The 21,410-nt window shown below is 45.3% G+C and overlaps 1 protein-coding gene across 2 annotated transcripts; it reads left to right on the top strand.

Moving 5' to 3' along the window:
- Positions 1-964: 964 nt before the first annotated feature.
- ACBD3 (acyl-CoA binding domain containing 3) lies at positions 965-20,881 on the top strand. Of its 2 annotated transcripts, none has more exons than XM_061475510.1 (8): positions 965-1,282; positions 8,575-8,716; positions 9,735-9,875; positions 10,651-10,809; positions 12,807-12,981; positions 16,290-16,482; positions 17,635-17,919; positions 18,801-20,881. In XM_061475510.1, the coding sequence occupies exons 1-8, from the start codon at positions 1,027-1,029 to the stop codon at positions 19,010-19,012; spliced, it is 1,563 nt and encodes a 520-aa protein (XP_061331494.1). In that variant the 5' UTR covers positions 965-1,026; the 3' UTR covers positions 19,013-20,881. The 2 variants fall into 2 exon arrangements, with proteins under 2 accessions (XP_061331494.1, XP_061331495.1); XM_061475511.1 differs by lacking the exon at positions 965-1,282 and adding an exon at positions 7,146-7,168.
- Positions 20,882-21,410: the final 529 nt, after the last annotated feature.

Genomic DNA, 21,410 nt, shown 5'->3' with positions numbered 1-21,410 from the left:
TCCGTTTCACCGAGAGGCTTCAAAGCACTTTGTAAGCGTGACAGTAAAAATCTCTTCAGCATTCCTGAGAGATTAGCAGATGGATCTGGAGCTCCCTTGCACGGTACATAAACTCCAGGGCGGTGTGACTGACTGCAGATAACCCCAGCAATGGGCTGCATTCAGTGAAGGCTGCAGAGCTGCACAGGTCCCTTCCTTTGCATCGGCTTTGGGAACCACCAGGCAGGCACAGCCTCCATCTCCGTTTGGGTGGGAAACGGGACCAAATCACCTCGTGCTAATGCAGCCTTTCCCAAAACGCTGTGAGGAGCCTCTGGGAATAAACCCCCTGGGCTGGGAGGACTGCCTCGCCGCGCAGCACACGGTAACGGTGTCACAGCGACTGGTGTTTCATGGTCACAAGGGAGTGTGCTAATTGCAGACACAGCTCTTGGAGAAGAGATTGCCTTACACTCTTCTTCCCTTTCTCTGCCTCATTTCTTTCCTGTGCGAGGCTTGAAGCCTGTTTCCTGCAAGAGGAGCAAGGGGGGTCAGTGTCAGACCCCCGTTCTACCGAAGCCTTTTGGCCTGCTGCGGAAAAATCATCATTCCTTTATATAAAGCAATCAAACAGCACGACTCTCTCCCCACACACACCCCAAACACTAACGTGCTCTCCTGCACGCTAGGATATGGGTTTATTTCCAGCCCCATTCCCGACGGGCTAGGGCAGGCCGACACCCGCGGGTGTAACCCGGGCCTTGGGAGCCGAGTTCCAGCCGCCGGGAGCACGGAGAGGGGGCACAGTGCACCTCAGGGGCTGCAGGGCCGGCCGGCCGGCCTCACGGCGCCCCGGGGCCCGGCTCAGGCGGGCACCAACCGGCTGCGGCGCCGGCAACCGGCCACCGGCAAGGGGCGGAGCTGGGAGCGGCTATAGCCCAGGGGTGGGAGCAGGGGCTGGTGCGGATGTTCCGGGTCGGAGGGGAGCGGAAGTCGGGACGTGGCCGCCGCGGCGGAGCTGGGAGGCGGAGGGCGGGCGGGTGGAGGATGGCGGCGGTGCTGAGCTCCGACCGGCTCGAGGTGTCGGTGGACGGGCTGACGCTGAGCCCCAACGCCGAGGTGCCGCACTGCGAAGCGCGGCCGGAGCAGGGGGACCCTGCGGCGGGGCGGAGCCGAGCGGGCCCCGGTTCCCCGGGCCAGGCGGAGGCCGGCGGCGAGGCGGAGGAGGCGGCGCTGAGCCTGGAGCGGCGCTGGGGCTTCGCGCTGGAGGAGCTGTACGGCCTGGCGCTGCGCTTCTTCAAGGGTGAGTCCGCCCGCGGCGCGGCCCGGCCCGCACACCCGCAGCCGGCACCGGGCTGAGTCCTGAGCCGCGGCGTCGCCCGTCTGCCCGCCGGGCCGGAGCCCCGGGTCCCCTGAGAGCCAGGGAGAAGCGGCCCCGGGGGTCGGGGCCGCAGCGGGCTGCGGCGAGCTTCGTGCCACGGCTGTCGGAGGTGGCCTGTGGGGATGCGGTTTTCCTGGTGAGGAAGGTGAGACCGAGCAGGGGACCGAGGGAAGGGCCGTGTGCCCGCTCCGTGGGGCTGGGGAGGCAGTTCCGAGGGTTTGTCTAAAAACAGAGCAAAAAGGAGGAATCCTCGCTTGTGGCATGTGAGGAAAACCCGTGTAAGCGTAGGCGAAGAGTGTGCGCTTTGAGTGCCATCGGGTCTGCTGACAGCCCGGGTGCTGGCGTGAGGTGCTGTGCCATCCACAGGATGCTCGCTTCTTCGTTGCTTCCAGTGCTGTCAGGACTCCAGCTGGCAGCCGGGCAAGGGAGCCATAAAACACCCAGGGTGTAGAGCTGGAGCGCTTGTCTCGGGATCCCCTGCAGCCAGGTTTGTTTGTGCAGGGACCTTGCCACACTTGCTTTCCTAAGAGGAGGAAATGGACTGTGGTTTCGACGGAAGAGCTGTCTTCACTCTAGCGCTCCATTGTGCCGCAGCATCTGAGCACCTCGCAGCCATGTGTCACTGCTGGAGCTCAGGCAGCTGCCGCTGAGCACGGGGCGCAGAGCTGGGAGCCCAGCGACGTGCCTGCACTTGGAGAGGCCACTCTTGTGGTGGTCGGTTGTTAGATGACTCCTGCAGGAGAGCTGCCTCTTTTGAGGGCAAGCACACTGGCAGGTGGACACCGTGCTGCAAGGACAGAGTTGTCTGTTTTCTTCACTTTGGCTGACTTGCACATTGGCAGTGGTTAGGAGCTTCTAAAGCTCTAAGCAGGTTTCGTGAACACTCGTTCTTTGACCCTATTCTGATGCCCTTCTGCAAAGCAGGTTTTTTATTAGCACACTAACGTAGAGAGGTACTTTCTTTTAAACTAGAAGATCCATAAGGGTCTTCATGTTTTTCCTCTTTTTTTGTGCCAGAAGCTGCTGCTGCCACCAGGGATCAGGTTGTGGTAGCATTGTATTTCTGTCTCTTTCTCCTTTCAAGCTGCTTGAAAGAGTTCTGCTTTCGTTTAATGAGCGTTTATTCTTAAAACATGATGCTTAAGGAAATGGCTCTGCAGTAGCAAATCCCTTGTCTCGGTCAGCTGTGGTCTTGTTTTGTCTTGGGTTTAATATTCTACTGGAACCTGTATTTACAGTGTAAAAATTACACATTGTGAATGAGCTTATCTGCATTATTGCCTATTGGGTATCATGTGTTAATGGCACTTACGTTTTACCTTTGTCTCCTCTTCAATGGAGTGTTTAGGTTTCAGTTTTTTGGCTCTGTTGTTTCAGCCGTGGGGGTTTTGTTGCCTTCCTTTTATTAAAAGCTTAATTTCAGTATGTTTCAACTTACTGCTGCTCATTTAACCTTCTGCAATTTCTTATAAAGCATGGCTTTGCTCCGAAGAAGGGGATTTTCCATGCCGTACGGAGTTATCAGACTTTCCAAATGAAGACCTCGTTCCTCTTTCCTTATGGCTGGGATAAGTCACATGAAGTCGTTGCTTGTATTTTCATCTGTATTTTTTTTTGCTGAAGGTGGCATAACACGAGGGGTTTTATTTATAGCTGTGGTGGTGAGTTACAGGGGTTTGTAATAGTTCAGATCACTGATTCTGCCAGCTTGTTCTATATCTGCATGGCTCTGAAAATAATCGGTCTCGTTTCCAAATGGTTTTCATGCATCCTGTTTCAGAACAACTGTGGGAGTGGGCATGGTTGTTTCGCAGCCTTGTGGATGCCAAGGAACAAGTACGGATTTCTCCTTTTCTTCGAGGAGCAGCATATGGGGGATCTGAAGGTTGACCCGTGGCTGATAGATCAATGCTGAGATCTTGTTTCTGATCATTCTTCTGAAAACCATACTGGTTTGGAGAGGGGAGGTGTCTTTGGAAAACTCTGTCTTAGAGCTAGTTCATATCCACGCCTCAGTGTATGGTGTTACTTACTCACACAGCTACTACAGAGCAAACAAGTGACTCAGGGCAGTGCAGTGCAGTAGTATCTAGATTAACAGTGGTGACTGGGGTGGAAGGAGCTTGGGTTGGGATACTAGAGGAGTCCCTGTGTGAGGTCAGAGGGTAAGCAGCAATTTCTAGTTAAGCATCTTCCTTTCTGCTTCACTGGGCAGACTGAGTTCTGTGGATGTAACTCATCATGCACTTTCTTCCTAGGAAAGTCGAATCTGATAAAATACTTTGGGTTTGCGTATTAGAATGGCTGCTAACACTTGTCTGTGGTGGTGTATTGCATGTAACAGAATTGCTTGAAGACAAAGACAGGGTGGGAGTGCACATGAACAATGTGAAAAACACAAATGAAACTAGGCTAAGATATTGAGGAGACTCAAAAGCTACTTCATCCTGTCTCTGATAAAGACAAAAGCAGATCTAAAATGCTTGACCCTGGGTCACTTCAACCATCAGGCCCTAGGCTGTGCAGGAGATGTGTGCTTGCTTTTTGTACCATCCATAATGGCTTGTGAAGAAAGCTTTTCAGAATAACAGAGGCATAGAAAATTGATGGTTAATAGTGTTTCAGTCTGTTTTTCTGTGAGAAAACAAGAGCCTTCCTCACAATACGCACTCTTTCCCTTGCTGCTCCTTCAAGCCTAGCTCAAGTCAACCGGCATTTTGGCTGGCATTAAGAAGCTGCTCCACTGTGCAGGATCCAGTGTATAGTGGAGAACATAGGCATGTTATTGAGAGGGGTGCATGTGTTTCTCTCTTGGACTGTCTGTAATTATGTGTCCTGGGCAGCTGGCAGAACAGAAGTGTCGCTGGTGGCTTATCCTGTTGTGGTAGGAGCTATGCCAGGGAAGGTAAGTTGTTTAAGGTGTGAGCTGTGTCCTGCTGTAGGAGGGTGTGCCTTGCACAGCTCCGACAGCAAATCTCTTCCAGTACCAAATGGCTTTATGGTTTTCCACATCCTGTCGTTGAAGTACCATTGCACTCAACCTCTCCTGTATGACAGTCCCTGAAGTGTTCATGCACTGTCTGAAGTGATTTGCAGTGCACCACATTTGAGTAGACAGTATGCAAACCATATCATTTTGGTATCTAAAAGCTCTCCTGGTATGCTAAGTATTCTGATTTTGTTTGACTGCCCCAAGTTACTTCCTCTTATCCTAACAAGAATGCATCTTTGACCTCAGCAATACATTGTTCTAAATTGTTTGACTTCACTTTTGTGTTCAGGATTAATTTGATGGCATGACTGCAGTTCATGAGTTAAGCAGGCTCTTGTTTTCAGTGTGAGAACCCCTGTAACGTATCTATGTTTGATGTGAAGTTGAGCTGTGATCACATTTAATTGGAAAGGCCAATTGGTAACTGGTTTGGTTGATGCAGAACGTCCTCAGGAGAGGAGAATTAGGAATGTAGGTGTGTCCTGGATTCTGCAGGCAGTGATTCAGTTCTCCTGCTTCTCAGTTTTGGTCTTGCTCGTTAAAACTTTACCAGTTAATAGCATTAATGTGAGACTTCTACTTTTACGAGCTACAAGGTGAAAAACTTGCAGTTCACAAACTGTTTTCTAGCTGCTTCTAGATGACGCTGCTGAATGCCATCCCGTGGGAATTGGGCATTTAGAGTGAGTGCAGTCGGTGGAGCTGGGAGTGGAAACTGCTGCATGTTGTGCCATGTTTCTTACAGGGGAAGAAATAACCTGAAGTTATTAGAAGTAACATGATGCAGTCTCTTAAGCGTGTTTCTTAAACTCCCTTGAGTCTAAATGTGTGGTTTTATACCAATTCATGTCAATGGTGCAGTGCCACCAAGTGACATAAGCCTCTGTTATCTGCATTTCATTGCTAGTTATAGCTTCAGTTTCTGTTGTGTTTGCATGCCAACACAAATGGTGGTCAGCGAAGTGCCTGTAGCATAAGGAGGGTCGTTAATGGTTTAAGTACTGGTTTTCAGGGTTCTTCAGCTGAGCTGCCCTCAGTGGATCTCTCTTTTGCAGGCATCTAAACAAAGAAGGCACTGTCAAGGGATTGCTTTCTGGGCTGTGAGCACATGCTGCTGGGTTCTGTTGAGCTAAAAGAAGTCTTCTGATCTGTAAGAAAGCTGAGACATTCTCTGACCCTATTGGGTCAGACACAGCAGTGGCATAGGGAGGGACGTATAGTTGCCACACTACTGCTGTGCACATCCTTTGGATTTCTCAGTGTGTTCCCCAGAGCTCTTTGATGTTCTTCAGCTTCCTGGCAGCTATATTAGATGTGTGGGTAATACTTAAATGGGACATTCATGGATGCTTGAATAAATTTGGCGCTTCTACTTGTCTGGACTCACTAATGCTGGTTTTGGCATATCTGACTCTGCAGATGGCTTCAGGTCCTCTGGTTCGGTTTAACAGCAACAATTCCAAATCTTTGAAAGGATTATATACTGTGGTTCATGCTGAAGAATTCGACTGAAAAATAGCTAATGTACAACTGCGCTCTCTTGAGCGGCTCCAAATATTTTGCTGAGAGTCTGCTTTTAATCTGCATTATCTACAAGTTGCTGAATGCCTGTCTCATACTTTTTCTCATCTGTCTATTTTCCTCTCTTACTTAGCATGTTTGTTGTTCTTCCCTTGGGTTGCCACTCTTTGTAAATGTAGGCTTTTGGTTTCTCTTTAGAGTTAAGGCTTGAGGTCTGACTTCTCTGTTCTGTGAAAGTGCAGATATGTGGTGTACAGCATGGGAAACGTTTTTATTCCCTTTAACCCTCTTCAGAAGCAAGTTCAAGTACTGATGATGTTAGCTGGCTTAGGTAGCGGTCTGGTATAGCAAATAGCTATGGGTTTTGGCAGACAGTTGTAGGTATGCAGGTTGTGCAAGGTAAATCATGCCATAGGGACCCCCTTGAGATACATACTTGGCTCAGAAGCCTGGGAAAACTTCAGTGCAGTACCCTTATCGATGGACTGGCTTTTAAGCACACTGCCCCAGGATATGAAGTATGATTTCAAAGGGCATGTTGTTCACTGAGGCTAAGGGAAGCGCTTGCTACCTAATAAGCAAGTTCCCAGTTAAATATGAAGTGTGAAGAGTTAAGGAAAAGACAGAGAGCAGGAGACCTGAGACCCAGGGAGAGATTTGGACACGAAGATTTGCATCTCTTAAAGACCACAGACTTGTTGGGGTGGGAAGGGACCTCTCAAGAGTGTAGAATTTAGCCCCCTGTATTCAGAGCCAGTTTCTCAGGACTGCGTCTGTTTGGCGTTTGAATATCTCCAAGGGTGGAGACTTCTGAATCTTTCTGGGCAGCCTGTTCCAGGGCTTGAGCACTCTCACAGTAAAAAAGCAAACCAACCAATCGCTCTTACGCTTAAGTGGAATTTCCTATCATGGAATCACAGGATGGTTTGGGTTAGAAGAGACCTTAAAGCTCATCCAGCTCCAGCCCCCTGCCACGGGCTGGGACACCTTCCACTAGACCAGGTTTCTCCAAGCCCTGTCAAACCTGGCCTTGAACACTGCCAGGGATGGGGCATATTTCAGTTTGTGTCTGTTGCTCTTATCCTTTCACTGAATACCACTGAGCAGAGTCTGGTTCAGTCTTTGCAACCCCCTCTTCTCCACCCCACCAGGTATTTTTGGAAGTAGATATTTTTGTAGAGAAAGGCTTCTGGTTTTTTGAAGCTGGAAGCTATATTTGCTGTTAAGTTGTGCGACAGTGGGAGAAGAGTGAATGCTTGAGATTCTGGAAGAGTGAAGTGGTCCTCTAAGAATGGGTAATAAGTAATTAAATGTTTACCTTCCTAATTCTTTGGTTCTGGCTTCATAACAGATGGTGTGGTTCATCCTGATGTTTTATCCAAGACCAGCAATGTGCTGAACTTGGTCTGTCGAAAATACAGCTTCTTGCTGTAAACACCTTCTCTGTGGGTTGGCTTCTGATTTTCAGAAGTATTCACTTGGATTTTCTCAGTAAGCCATAATAGAGGTATTGCCCCTTCTCTTTCGCTCTGAGATTTGCTGCTTTTCCTCCTAATAACTCTGTTCACAAGCATCAACTGAGCAATTTTGCTGCATGTAAATGTCAGCCCTAGAATTCAGGTGTGAGCTGGATTGTTCAGTTTAGGGCTGTAAACAGCTTGTTCCGGAGGAGAGCTGGAAACGCGCGGCAGCTCTGCCTGCAGTTCCTGACTTCATGGGGAGCAGTTAGTAGTACAGTCATGTGAAATGGCTGTTGCTTACCTCTGGTAATAACTCCCTCATTTCAGCCCTTCCAAAAGGAGATTATGCTTATTTATTTGTTTTCTTGCTCAAGAAAAAGGTCTTTTCTTAATGAGCAGTGTAATTACGTGTAGCGGTGCTTTTTCCTGTGATTTGTTTTGACACTTTAAATGTGCTGAGATAAGTCCTAGCTGACTAATTCATGTATAATTTTAGATCAACGCAAGTCTCTTCTTACCAGTAAGTGCCTGGCAGGATCTAACCAGATCTGCTTCAGAAGGTGTTGTAGTGGAGCCATTGGAATTCTGATTATGTTCAGGTTTACGCTGCCTGTGTCTTGCAGCTGGAGCTCTCTATGCACGTTGGTGCTGATGGAGTCACCTCTAAGACTTTTCATTTATTCCAGCTGCCTTGGCAAAGTGCAGCAATCCAGTTCCCTCAAGGAAAGCTCTCGCTTAATTCTCATTTTCCCTCTCTGCAGTTTTCCTTGCCTGAAGGCTTGCTTTTTCCACTCCCATTGAGGCGAAGAACACGAAAGGAGAGCAATCTGTAACGTTAACATCACTTCTTTCTTTGTGGAAACCCCTTCCTAGCCACTCTACAGCAGACTTGGCAGAGACATTTGATTTCAGTTAAGGTTTTTAAGTATTTCAGGGCTATAGATCCATGTGGTATGATGCTTAACTAATTATCGTAAATATTTATGTGATAACTTGCTAGCTAAGTGTGACTGGATGGTATGATGAAAAACACATCACAATTCAGTTTCAGCAGCTGAAGTAGGTATGTTTCTTCTGGACAGGTCTATACTTCATCTGAATTTGTCTAACCTTTTGTGACTTGACTTTTACTCTTCTTTTTATGAAGGAAATGGTGGTGGTTATACAAAATGTTCTTTGCTGTCCCATGCCTAATCAATTAATCACAACAGTGAAACTGTCTTTTGGTTTTTGTCCTACAGAAAAAGATGGCAAAGCTTTTCATCCAACATACGAAGAAAAACTCAAACTTGTGGCACTGCACAAGCAGGTTCTGCTGGGACCTTGCAACCCTGACACTTGCCCTGAAGTTGGATTCTTTGATGTTCTGGGGAATGATAGAAGGTAAAAGGACTGGTGCTCTTCTTGGTCTTAACTCTGCTTTTCCTGTCTGAAGATGACATCCAGTTTCCGCAGTAAGAAGACAAGTATGTGGGTTGCCTCGATACGTGTGTATGGTAGTGGAAAGCGAAAGTGGCCTCTTCAAATGCATCTTGGAAATCTGAGTCACAGTTCAGTAAAGGTGCTAACAGAAGGTTATTGGGTTTTTTGAACCGCATTAGGAAAAGCTGCTGTGCTGACAGTCCAATTTCTCACAGCAGTGTGAGGCTTCGTGGCTATGCATTAATGTGCAGGGCCATTTTTCATCCTAACCCCCACACCAGGGTTACAGCACACCAAACCTGTCACCAGTGGTAGCAGCCTTCACCAAAGATAACTTCTGATTTCAGATACCTGATGCCTTCAGACTCTGAGTAAACCTTTGTGAGATCTGGCCACTCCCAGTGTCTCTCGTGCATTGCTGTGCTTGTTCAGGCTGTGCTTGCAGTGTTCATTGTTGCTATTTCTAGTGGGAAGGTAATGTGCAACGCAGCACTGGCTTCTTGGAGCTGGACCCAGTGCACTGCTTTTGCCTAGATGGATGTAGCTTTCCATTAGGAAGAACCAGGCTGTTGGCATTAAACTAACTGAAGCGCTATAATCAGTGGTTGTTACCATGTTTGTTCATCCAGTAAAACGTATGCATTCTTTCCCTCAAACTAGAGTGGATGGAGGGTAGAAAAGTATTTCAGGTTCATTTGTTTTCTGGGAAGCTTTTGGATGTAGTTCAGAATTCTAAGTAGGGTTGACGGCATGTATGAGATTTCATCTAAGCACCGAGTTATGCCTGTCTGAAGGAGTTCTTCTGGTGCAGGCAGAGGAGAGCACTTTGGGGAGAAAGCTGTTGGTGCTCTGAAACTGCGTATGATAAACTTTGGTCCTTGGTCTCCCAACTTTTTTTGCTTTGCTGGGTTCTCAGAGTTCATTGCTGACTTCAAAAGAGTTGAGCCTTCTGTTATTTCAGCTGATTTCTCTCTCTCAGGAAGGAATGGGCTGCCCTTGGAAACATGTCAAAGCAAAAAGCTATGACAGAATTCGTTAAGCTCCTGAATAGGTGCTGTCACTTGTTTTCAACGTATGTCACTTCCCACAAGATAGAGAAAGAAGAACAAGAAAAGAAAAGGTAATGTTTGAGTCCTCTGATGTTGGAGAATATGGAGCGTATAACTCTTGACCTATGGACAGTATCACAGCTAGCTTAGGCTGAATTTGTCCTGGGAAGAGAAGGGCTTGAGGTTGAGGTGGCTCTGCTACCACTTAGAGCAGTGGTAAAGGCTCTTTTAAGCCTTTTTACTTTGCCAGTAATGAATGATTGCCTCTGAGGTGAAGACTCCTAGAATAGAAAGAGTTGTTTTAATTTTGCTGATACTGTCATCTGCTTGAGAAGTACACACTTCCCAGTGTCTGCACCAATACGCCTGTGGACTAACCATACACAGAACATGAAACTGTCATGTGCTTTAAACTCCTCTTCTAGCATGGGCTCACAGCTTGACAAAGGCTATCTTCTACTGTCATTTACGTATCGTCTGATTATTAAAATACGGTATCCGTGTGTTTATTGAACAGATGTTAAAGCTTGGGAGATGTGTTTAAGCTTTCCAGGCAATTTTCTTCTACTGTTCTCTGCTAGAGATAGTATAGTAACAGGTTTAAATACCAAATTATAATACAGAGTTTACACTTGTTGTCATACTGTGGAGTGCAGTAAAACTAAGCAGTGATATGTTTTCTTCTTGTGTCCAACAAGACGCTTCTCTAGGCCAATTTAAGTGGGAGGAGATGATACCAGGCGAAAAACCTTATTGGGTAGGCAAAAGGCAGGTTACAGCATGTTGAAAATAACTCATCCTAGGATTGTAGGAATGCTGAAGTAGCTTATTGAGTGGATGTTGCAGAAGAGAAGAGGAAGAACGAAGGCGGCGCGAAGAGGAAGAGCGTGAGCGTTTACAAAAAGAAGAAGAAAAACGTAGGCGAGATGAAGAGGAAAGACTTAGAAGGGAAGAAGAAGAGAGGAGGAGAATAGAGGAGGAACGACTTCGCATGGAACAACAGAAGTGAGTAGCTGAAACAAGCAACACACTTGAGACAACTGTATTAACTGTTTAAATAGTTATGCTAGGATTGAATATCTGAAGTTCAGAGCACTCGAGTCTGGCAGTGATGTTTTCATCCTTAGCTGAGAGGGTCATAGTATGTAGAGAATAATTATCCTTGCACGTTATTGTATGCAGCCTTCTCAGATCAAAGTGCCAGGGAAGCTTTGTTTAAAGAGAAGCTCTGGAGGTTTTTGGATTCAAGGGCTGCACCTCATGAAAACTTGTTGCTCTGCTTCTTAAATGATTAATGCTGCACTCAGCCGAGCAGAGTTAAATGTCCAGCTGGAAGCATTTTTTGAACTGTGACTTGAAAGTTTCTATCCTCTCCCAGGAGATGGAGCCTTGAAAAAGGGATAACTGCAGTTCAGTGGGGTGTTTTGAATGCATGGCTGGAATTTCCTAATGGGGTAGCCCAACACTATGTCCTTAAACGTACTGCTTTTCTAGGAAATGTGAAGTGTCTGCAGGTCTCATTTGTACAATGGCAATCACTGGATCTTAGCACCTTTCTAAAAGGGATGCAGCATTCATGGTCAAATGCACTAAACCTCTGTTTGTAGCCTGAATTAAATTGTTTACTTAGAGTGTACAGCTCTAGTTACATTTCATTGTTCCCATCGCATCTCTATGTGCTGAAAATGTGGATCTAGCTTTGCACACATAATATTTAAGAAAATATTGTATCATCAAAGCTTCTTCAGTAACCAACCATTTTCCACAAGAAAGATGTCTTTTCAAGAGGTGGCTCTGAAGTAGATCCTGTGTTTGCTGTGTTTGAGGAGGGAGCAAATAATTAGTCCAAAAGTTTTGCTGTTTGTTTAACATGGTGAGAGCCAGAGGAGTGTCAAATACAGACATAAATGAACAGAGAACACAACAGGAACTGTTGCACAGTGCTAGGTAACAAGAGCTGACGTACGCCTTGAAGTTAAGAGAGTTTTATTTTAAACATGAATAGCAGATGTGTATTAAGTGATCGTAGCAGGTTACAGAGATAAAGACTTGAGACAGTAAAGGAATGTGGGTATGTATATACAGGCCAAGTGTATCTAAACTGATCATCATTTGGGGAAGAGTAATTGAGCCTTGCCCTTTAGTATACTAAACCAGTCTAATTCTGGAGTTTTTAAAGGATGATTTTTGGCGTAGGAAGAAGAGTGGGGAGGAAAGAATTACACCTGCATTTGTGTGATGCTGCTTCCTTCTTTTGTAGCATTGATAGTTTGTCACTGGTGGATATAACATGCGAGACAAACCCTGGAGCGAGCTAGTAATTTTACTGTAGAGTTTTTGTTAGCCCTTTGGAAAGAGGAGCAAAACTGAGCCTGTGCACAAGTAACTTATGTGTTCCTCCTGAAGTTTCAGCAGTTGAGTTCATTGCAGGTGCAGATGCCCTGTTTGGCAGGACCTTTGTTCCTGATTTAGGCCACAGTCAGTCACACTTTTCGTATTTGTTTGCATGATGTCCTGGGAAATTAAGATAGTAATGTGGTGTGTTCTTTGATGGACCAGAAAGCATTGTTGTGCTGTCCACACCAGGTATGGCCTTACCACTGCCTGCAGAAGGGCTGCTAGAAGGATGGTTTCTGCATGTTTTCTAGAGAAACCAAATGTGGGTCTTTTCTCTTGCTTGTTTGAGTAATTTAGTCATGCATTTTTTGTAGCACTACCTCTTGATCAGACTGCAGATTGAGAATTATGTAAGAGCTTTTGTTTCTTCAAGCATTGGGTAAAAATTGTTGCTCCCTTCTTTTTATTCTCAGCTTTTTTTTTTTTTTGCAAAGTTCACATTTGCTTTGGCTATGGGTTCTGCTCTATTATGTAGATTTGTCTTAATTGGGTTTTGCAGGAATTGAATTAGCTGTCTTTGAGGCCACTTAAATGACTTAAATACAGGGATTTCCCCAATACCCTTAGCTGCTGGTAATCTTCATACTCTCCTCCTACCAATCTAGGCAACAGATAATGGCAGCACTGAACTCCCAGACTGCCATTCAGTTCCAGCAGTATGCAGCCCAGCAGTATCCGGGCAACTACGAACAGCAGCAGATCCTAATTCGGCAGCTCCAGGAGCAGCATTATCAACAGTACATGCAGCAGTTGTATCAAGTCCAGCTTGCACAGCAACAGGTATGGCCAAGCAGCTGAGAAACTTGAATTTTGTGTTCCAGGCTGTCTCTGGGGGGTGCTTACTTGTCTCCTTGAAAAGATAATTGCTACAAGGGGAGGTAGTGTCCTAGTGACTAATGTTGCTTCAGATTCAAACACGAGAGCCCCATTATTTGATCCTTCCAAGTAGTTTTCTGCAGCAGCAGTTAGTTAAGAAAACTTGAAGCAGCCATTAGTAATTACTTGGTTCAATATTATTCTTGGAGACCAAATGTGAAACGCTCTGCTGCAGCATCGATTGTGTGTGTAATTTAATGGGGGTAACATACCAGTGCACCTGAGCATGAACAAAGCTATTCCAGTGACTCTCTGTGTACGTATCACCCCTGAAGATCTGTGCAGAGCAGCAGTCTTTGGTCAGCCATGTGTTTCCAGCTGAACATGTTTGCAGCACTGTCGTGTCACTGCTGGGTTTGAGAGCGCTCGTCCCTGCCAACTTGAGCACTACTGATTTCTCCCTCCTTTTGCATCTATTGTCTCACGTCAGTATCTAATCACGTTGCTCCCTCGTGATTTGGGTGGGAGGACAAACTTTTATATTTCTGGTATCAATGGGTGGAGGTAGCACATTACTACTTTGCAGGGTTTTTTTGCTTCAGCTTAGAAGGCTAATTCTGTTGAGGGGAATCTTGCATCTCTAGCAAAAGTGCTGTATTCACTTCTCAAGCTATTTTAAAGTTCAGAGATGTCCATCTGTAACTGTCTTAGGCAGATGTAAGCCAGAATTCAGACTCTCGTATGTCTGACCTCTCTAAGCATGACCTGAATCTTAAATGGCCTATAGCTGCCAGCCTGAGATCTGTTGTTCTTGAGCTAAAGACTTAACAGGAAATTAGTTACTGAATTTTAAGTCATAATGTGCTCTGATGAGGTGGCTGTGCTCAGCGAAGAACTGTCCAAGGAAGAAAGCCATATGAACCCATGGGAACCTCATGAAATTCAACCAAGTGCAAGATCCTGCACCTGGGTCAGGGCAGCCCCCAGTATCAGTATAGACTGGGGATGAGGGGATTGAGAGCAGCCCTTCAGATGGGATTTGGGGATACTGGTGGTTGAAAAACTGGGCATGAGGTGACAATGGGCTCTTGCAGCCCAGAATGCCAACTGGATCCTGGACCGCATAAAAAGGAACGTGGCCAGAAGGCTGAGGGAGAAAGGTTATTCTCCCCCTCTACTAGGCTATTAGGAGATCCCACCTGGAGCCCTGCTTTCAGCTCTGGGGTTCCCAGTACAAGATAGACATAGCCCTGTTAGAGTAGGGCCACAAAAATGCTCAGAGGTCTGGAACACTTCTCCTATGGGCACAGGCTGAGAGAGTTGGGGTGGTTCAGCCTGGGGAAGAAAAGGTTCCGGTGAGACATTGCAGCCTTTCAGTACTTGAAGGAGGCTTATAAAGAAGATAGAGAAGGACCTTTTTGCAAGGGCCTGCAGCGACAGGACAAGGGGCAGTGATTTTAATTAGGGAGCTTAGGTTTAGATGGACATAAGGAAGAAATCTGGTTTACAGTCAGGGTGGCCAGACACTGGATCAGGTTGTCCAGAGGAGTTGCGGATGCTCCATCACTGGAAGCGTTCAGCATCAGATTGGATGGAATATTGAGCGGTCTGATCTAGTGAAAGGTGTACCTGCCCTTGGCAGGCAGGTTGGACAAGCTTATCTTTAAAGGTTCCTTCCAAGCCAAACCGTGATCTGGTGCAGTTGAAGTGGTATAGGAAAGTCAGAGGCTTCTTGCACTGTTATAGTTACTCCTGAAGCTTAATGACACCTTAGTACCAGTGCTTTGGTGTCCTAGTGGTAAGCAAAAGCTATAGCCTCATCAGTCTTGCCCTTCTGTAATTGATACTACTCCCTTGAGACTGAGGTGTCAGAGACACTGCTGCCAATTTTCCTCACTGCTATCAGGCACTGCTTCTTTCAGTCATTGCTGTCTGCTTTCTACCTACAGAAGACTGATGTCCTCCAAGACCTGGGCAAAACAGCCTTTCCTTTATAGTGGCTTACAAGATAGAAAGTCTGCTAGGTAGTGAAGCTTATGTTTCACGTCTCTACTTGGACAACTCTTGTAAAGGAAAGGATGAAAAAGCAGCATGCAACTGAGCTAAAATTACCTAATTCTGCTTCAGACTTTCCTGAAGGCTTCTGAGGAATACTCTTTTTTTGGATCACTGTATCTCAGCCACCTTGGCTGCAGTTAAAAAGCGCTGTTCTGTCATAGTTGCTATGGATCAGCTTATGATGCCATTAATTTTGGAAGGGCTGTATGCAGTAGTTGTCTAGAAAAATTTTTGCCACTTTACATTGACTCACTGTATAGAACTGTAGTAGAAAGTGGATCTGGGCAGCACCGGTTCAATTGCTCAGCTTTGAAATCTAACTAATGTTGGACTGTACTGTCTTCATACCATGTTCTGTTCATTCATCAAAGTCATGTGTGTATTAAGTTATTCTTTAAAGAATGGTACTGTGAATTATACCTCTTCCCTGTCCCCACAGAGAAACATGTATAATCGCTCTGTACTGATAACTAGGAGCAGGGGAATAAGCCTTGAAGCTAAAGGGGTAATATGTCCTGCTTAAATCCAAAGGATGGTTGTTACCTTGTATAATCTCATTTTAGGTGTATTTAATCCTTTGTACAGGGACAGCATGATAAATTCCACCTAAAGAGCTTCAGTGTACGCGAGTCATGTTCTAAAAGATGCACTTCTGAGCTTTAATAACTCCTCTCCCAGATCACTTGCAGTCGTTGTGGCTCTTGAGCATCCTGCTTTCATATCAAATAACTGCCTTTGTGGATTTGATAGAGAGCCCTGTTGAGCAAGTTAAGTCACAAATTGGCAGTACTTAATAGACCTCAAATACTTCTAGCTCTTTCAGACCTGGATGAGCTCGGGCTAGAACCCTTTGAGCCCACTGCTAAAAACCAGCGAACAAGTCATCACTTTGATTTTGAAAGCAATGTTCTAGGAATTACTGAAATGCAGAACTTCCCCAGTTAAGTGTTTGTGGTGTGTGCCCAGATTAACTTGGAGGCTGAATCTTTTTGCTCAGGTTGCGTCCACCAGCTTAGAACAGAGTGAATTCACTTCCCCAGATACTAAGTAGATGTAGTTATCAGTGGTTAATGGAAGCTGCTTATGGGCTTTTGTGTTGAGCCTCTTCCTGGGGTGTAGGGGGAGATTCTTTCAAGTGTCTTTCTGTCTCCCTCTTCCAACAGAAGGTATCTTGGGATGGTTTGGTTTTATTGACTTAATTTCTGTCATTTTAGGCAGCCTTACAAAAACAGCAGGAGGTGGTTGTGGCATCGACAGGGACACCCCTGACTACTGCATCGAAGGCAAATTCACCTGCCCCAGGGGACACCCCGTCTATTAACGGGCAGGCCAGTACCCATGCAGACAGCCCTGAAAAGGAGCTGGATCCAGAGGTTTTGGAAGAAGCACTGGAAAATGGACCAAAAGGTAGGGCTGTCTAGATTCCTTAATTAAAAATACATAGTAAAAGCTCTTCTTAGGATCTGAAGTATGGTTACTGTGGCTCTTTGCTGGGCTTCATTGGGTTATGCAAAAGCTAGCTTTGATTCCTGGGTCCAGGCTCTCTCAAGGGAGTACAGTATTGCACAGGCAAAACTCACCTTTGTGAGGAGAGAAAGAGGACACGGTAAAGGCATTTCAAGCCAAGTGGACGGGATCCAGAACCTCTTTTTACCCTTGACTTGAAGGAAAGGGGTATGAAAGTTACAGCAGAAAGGCATTTTGTGCAGTAATATAGAATGTTTGGTCTTGTTTGAACTTGGTCAAAACTGAATGATTTATCCTTGCAGATGAAAATAAAGCTGAATTCTTCTTACTCTTTCTGAATGCTGCCCTACTTACATACAGTCCAGATTGCTATCCCCCCCCCCCCCCCATTTCCCACCTTCCTCAGCTCCTAGGAAGCTGTGGAAAGGGAACAGGAAAAGTTGCCTCCTAGTAGCGCTTTCATTGCTGTTATTTCTGAGTGTTACCTCTGTACTTTCATCAACAATCAGCATAGAATCAACACCATAGAACAGCTTGGGTTGGAAGGGACCTTAAAGCTCATCTAGTTCAGCCTCCCCCCTGCTGTGAGCAGGGACACCTGCCACTAGGTGAGGTTGCTGCAAGCCCTAGAGACTTTTTGGATCCCAGTATGAAATCAACACTAGCATGGTCCCTGTCTGTCTAATGAGGTGTCCAGTTGTTTTAGTCAGGATCTGACAGTTTCTACACAAATATACCACCTCTGGTTCTGTCACATTAAAACTCCTTTCAGTGAAGGGTTCTGTGCAATGTAACCCCATCACCTGTCACAGTAAATTAGTCTTCTGAGTTTTCTGTGTAAGCACTATTGGTTTAAGTATGGTGGGTGGGTAAACTGGTAGGATTTGAATGTGCAGTGTCATATCTGAACTTGCACTGCATTTTGTGCAAGTTTCAACCATGAAAAGGTGTTTCTTAAGGAAATAAAAGTAAAAATAACTTGGAAGCAACTCTGATGCTTGTGGTGCTCAAGTGTCCCTAAGGCACACTCAAGCATGCAGCATAAGTAGCTGAAACAAAGCTTAACTGGAGTCTTTCCTCCCCTCTCTCCAGATTCTGTTCCAGTGATAGCTGCCCCATCGATGTGGACACGACCCCAGATAAGAGACTTCAAGGAGAAAATCCGGCAGGATGCAGACTCTGTGATCACAGTGGGCCGAGGAGAAGTTGTTACAGTTAGAGTACCAACTCATGAGGAGGGCTCTTACCTCTTCTGGGAGTTTGCTACAGACAATTATGACATTGGTTTTGGGGTGTATTTTGAATGGACAGACTCCCCTAATACTGCAGTCAGTGTGCATGTCAGCGAATCCAGTGATGATGAGGATGAAGAAGATGGTAAGTGTGCTTATTTATATGATCTTCCAGTCCTGCAGAGCTTGCCATGGGGGAAAACATAACTGATGTCCTAGTTCCCCCAACTTCCATCTAGTTGGAATCTTCTCTTCAATTTGCAATAGGAAGTGCAATTCTGGAAGTAATTTCAGTTACCTTATGTGGTCACAGTTAAAGCAGTTGAGGGTGGGGACATCCTTTTCCTAAGCTTTACTTACTCCTTAGTGTGCCCTTGTGTCCAGCTCAGCTGTTCAGTAACCTAGATTGAAACCCTTGCTATAATAGAGCATAGTGTGGATCTGCATGCTGAAAACCTTAAGCAGTATCCTGCCCTGCTCTTCATGAGCCTTTTCTATGGAGGAAGTTCCCTTGAGGCTTCAGAGGGCAGCTTTTAATAGAGCAGTTCCTGGTAGTGGCCAGGACACAGGTCACAGCCTTTGCCTATGAGGGAGCCTAAATACCACCAGGAAAAACCATTTTGAAATGGGCAAGTGACGTGCTTGGAAGGAATTGCTCTAACACAAGAAGCTGTGGCCTTCTGGATGTTACCCCTGAGTAATCACAGTAGTGTGTATGTGGGGTCAGTATCAGTCAGTGTTGGGTACTGTCTGAATGAAAACTGGAGTTTTCATGCAGTTTGGCATCTGTGCAAACTGACCGAGCTTTGGTTTTGGAGAGTTTTAATATCAAACTGTAAAATCCATGATAAAGTGCTCACTGTGCCTCCTGCTTCTGAATGCTTTAGCCACTGCCTCTGTATGAACCCCTTCGGCCCAACTGGTTTCTAACTAACAAAGAGTGTCTTGTGCACCACAGATCAGTCTGACTTTCTGTTGTAAAGGTTCCACCCATGTTAACTGACACCTTTTTTTTTGCCCTTGCAGAAAATGCTAGCAGTGAAGAAAAAGCCAAAAAGAATGCCAACAAGCCTCAGCTCGATGAAATAGTGCCTGTGTACAGACGAGACTGTCACGAAGAAGTGTATGCTGGCAGCCACCAGTACCCAGGGAGAGGAGTTTATCTTCTTAAATTTGACAACTCCTACTCTCTATGGAGGTCAAAAACAGTTTACTACAGAGTTTATTATACTAGATAAAGGTGTGGCTGTGTCTGAGGCTGGGCTGTGCAGAAGATGTCATTTTAGTTGGAATTTTCTTCAGGCATAATGGATCCTTTTGAGTCTGTGTTTTATCCTGTCTGTATCTGTATGGTTTGTGTGAACTTCTAACAAGTAGACACTGGGATCTTCCTGCTCCATGACACTAATGCATATTGCATTGGGCTTAACAGAGGATCTCCCTAGCTCTTTTGGGTATTGGAGTTAACCAATGGAAGTCATTGGCTCCAGTGCTAAGGTCGCATCAGTTGCATTTGTTAAACCCTCATGAAAAAGGGGGAGGGAGTTGCTGGCTCACTGGCTGGGTGATCTGATGTTTCCAGGTCTGGATGCTTTGAATAACTTGTTAACAGTTCATTTAAAGTCCCATCAGTAACTGGTAGATTTGGATGCAGTTTGCTGTGTAGCAAGTTTCTCTTAACTGTAATTGAATGTCAGATTTTTACACCATTAAAACTTGAAACTTTTAAGTTGATGCAGTTTAGAAACAAGTTGTCTCGCTTCTGTCCTCATCAAAGAAACATTCAGTTCCTGAAACCAGTGTAGTGGCTAAGATAAGGATGAAGAGCATCCTGAAAGTACAGCAAATAACCTCTTCTGAATGACAATTAAAAGTATATGTAACAAGGAAAACCTTAATCTCTCTGCCCCGCTGCTAACCCTAGAATAAAAAGTAACTCTTTGAGGCAATTGACTTTGAACCAGGGCACAAACTGTTTCTAAGTTTGGTGGGTTTTTAATGGGGTAGACTAAAAAATACGTATCTCTACAAACCTGAAACCAGTTTTCTGCACAATGTTCTGGTTTGTCTGTTTCTGTAAGACCTGAATAAGCGCGTTGTGCATCTGAAGAGCAGTAAGTCACTTTGATAAAGTATAGGAGTTAATGTTGCACTAACTATGGAAATCACTGCCAGTCCGTTTTAGTCTGAGCTGGTGATACTTGGGTGCAGGCTTCCTGCTTTAATCTGTAACTGTCTGCAGAAAGGCAGAGTGCACATACAGATAATAATGTAGCTTTAATCTCAGTTCCATATGGTTTGGTTGGGGCATTTCATATTTTGTATAGTGGAAAAATGCAGGTGGCTGCTTAAGGCTGCAGTAAGAATCCACTCTCCTTGGAGCCCTGTACCCCAGGGGGTGATGACTTGTGTAAGTGCTCTCTGTGTGGGTAATGCACTTTGTTACTGGAAGAAAACGGTTACTTTGGGTTTCTCAGATGAGTTCTTGCAGTAAGACTTCCATTGATTAGCTGCAGCATGTACAGTTCCATGGCAAATGATGTTGAGTTTGTTTGGATGATCAGTTTGTACATACATGATACTTTCCTTTCCTCATACCAACCATGGAGATACTTCTCCTAGAGTGCTTAAACCTGTCATCTTACATTTGGTTCAGCAACACCGTACCAGCTTCTAGCTAGTTAGTGCTGCTTTATCCAAATGCACTGTACAATGTTCTGCTCTTGTGTACATACAGTATATAGACCACGAGTTTAGGAAGTACCTTGCTTTTAAAGAAAACTGTATTTAATGTAAAAAAAAAAAAGGAAAAAAAAACCCTTTTAAAAAGGCAGGCACTAATATATTTCTTCTGGTCTTCAATTTAAATCTTCTTTTTTTTTGTCCATACAAAAATGTTACAACTTTTTCCTTGGAGAATCTCTGTTCTTGGGAGCGGTGTTTGTCGCTTTAAATGGCAGCACTTACTGTCATGTGTTGGATGTTAGAACTTTTACGTTTCCGGACTTTTTTTTATTGCCTCTGGCTGTTGATTAGTACAGTACAAGTGCGATTTCAAGATACCTTGAGATAGTATTTAATCCGAATTAAAATACATTTATCTGTAATGCTGTTGGCTTTTTATTAACTTGGAAACCTTGGCATTGCTGCGTATGGCTGTTGTCTTCCCGCTCGTCTGTAAACCGTCCGTACTGTGCAAACACCGTGGGCTTAGCAGCTAAGTCACTTGGACCAAAGACTCTGCACGAACCTCTGTGTGAGGCTATTTGTTAATATTGGAAGAGCCCAACTTGAACAGGAAAACCTTTGGTTTTGAAAAGGTTGGATATGGGCAGTTAAAACTTGTAAGCTATTTTGTGCCTAGGAGCAAAGGGCCTACCTTTCCCCCTGCAGCTTAATTCCCCAGTCCTGAAAAGCCCTTGACCTAAAGGGCAGGAGATAGGCACCACCATGCACAGTTTAGACTGAATGAGAAGAGAAGCCAGAGGCAAAAAGGCAAGTTATGCTAAGGTTGGTTGACCAGAATCTCCTTACTAGTAAGTAGCTTTTATCGTGGAGCTGAGACCATGGTTTGGTAGGTGGGCCAGGTCCCATTGGCACCATCTGTCCCCAGCCTCTCAAGCTGGTGCTTCCAGC

The sequence above is a fragment of the Pezoporus flaviventris genome, unplaced genomic scaffold (genome assembly GCF_033815535.1).
Source record: "Pezoporus flaviventris isolate CSIRO_AGI_PZ_B2104156 unplaced genomic scaffold, CSIRO_AGI_Pfla_v1 ptg000083l, whole genome shotgun sequence".
Taxonomy (NCBI): Eukaryota; Metazoa; Chordata; class Aves; order Psittaciformes; family Psittacidae; genus Pezoporus; species Pezoporus flaviventris.
The sequence above is the reverse complement of the archived record's forward strand: the minus strand, read 5'-3'. Positions and strand labels throughout refer to the sequence as shown.

Coding starts and splice junctions, on each gene's coding strand:
- ACBD3 (XM_061475510.1), top strand. CDS start 1,027: ATGGCGGCGGTGCTGAGCTCCGACCGGCTCGAGGTGTCGGTGGACGGG. Junction 16,483..17,634: donor ACTGGAAAATGGACCAAAAG/GTAGGGCTGTCT, acceptor CCCTCTCTCCAG/ATTCTGTTCCAGTGATAGCT. Junction 17,920..18,800: donor TGATGAGGATGAAGAAGATG/GTAAGTGTGCTT, acceptor TTGCCCTTGCAG/AAAATGCTAGCAGTGAAGAA.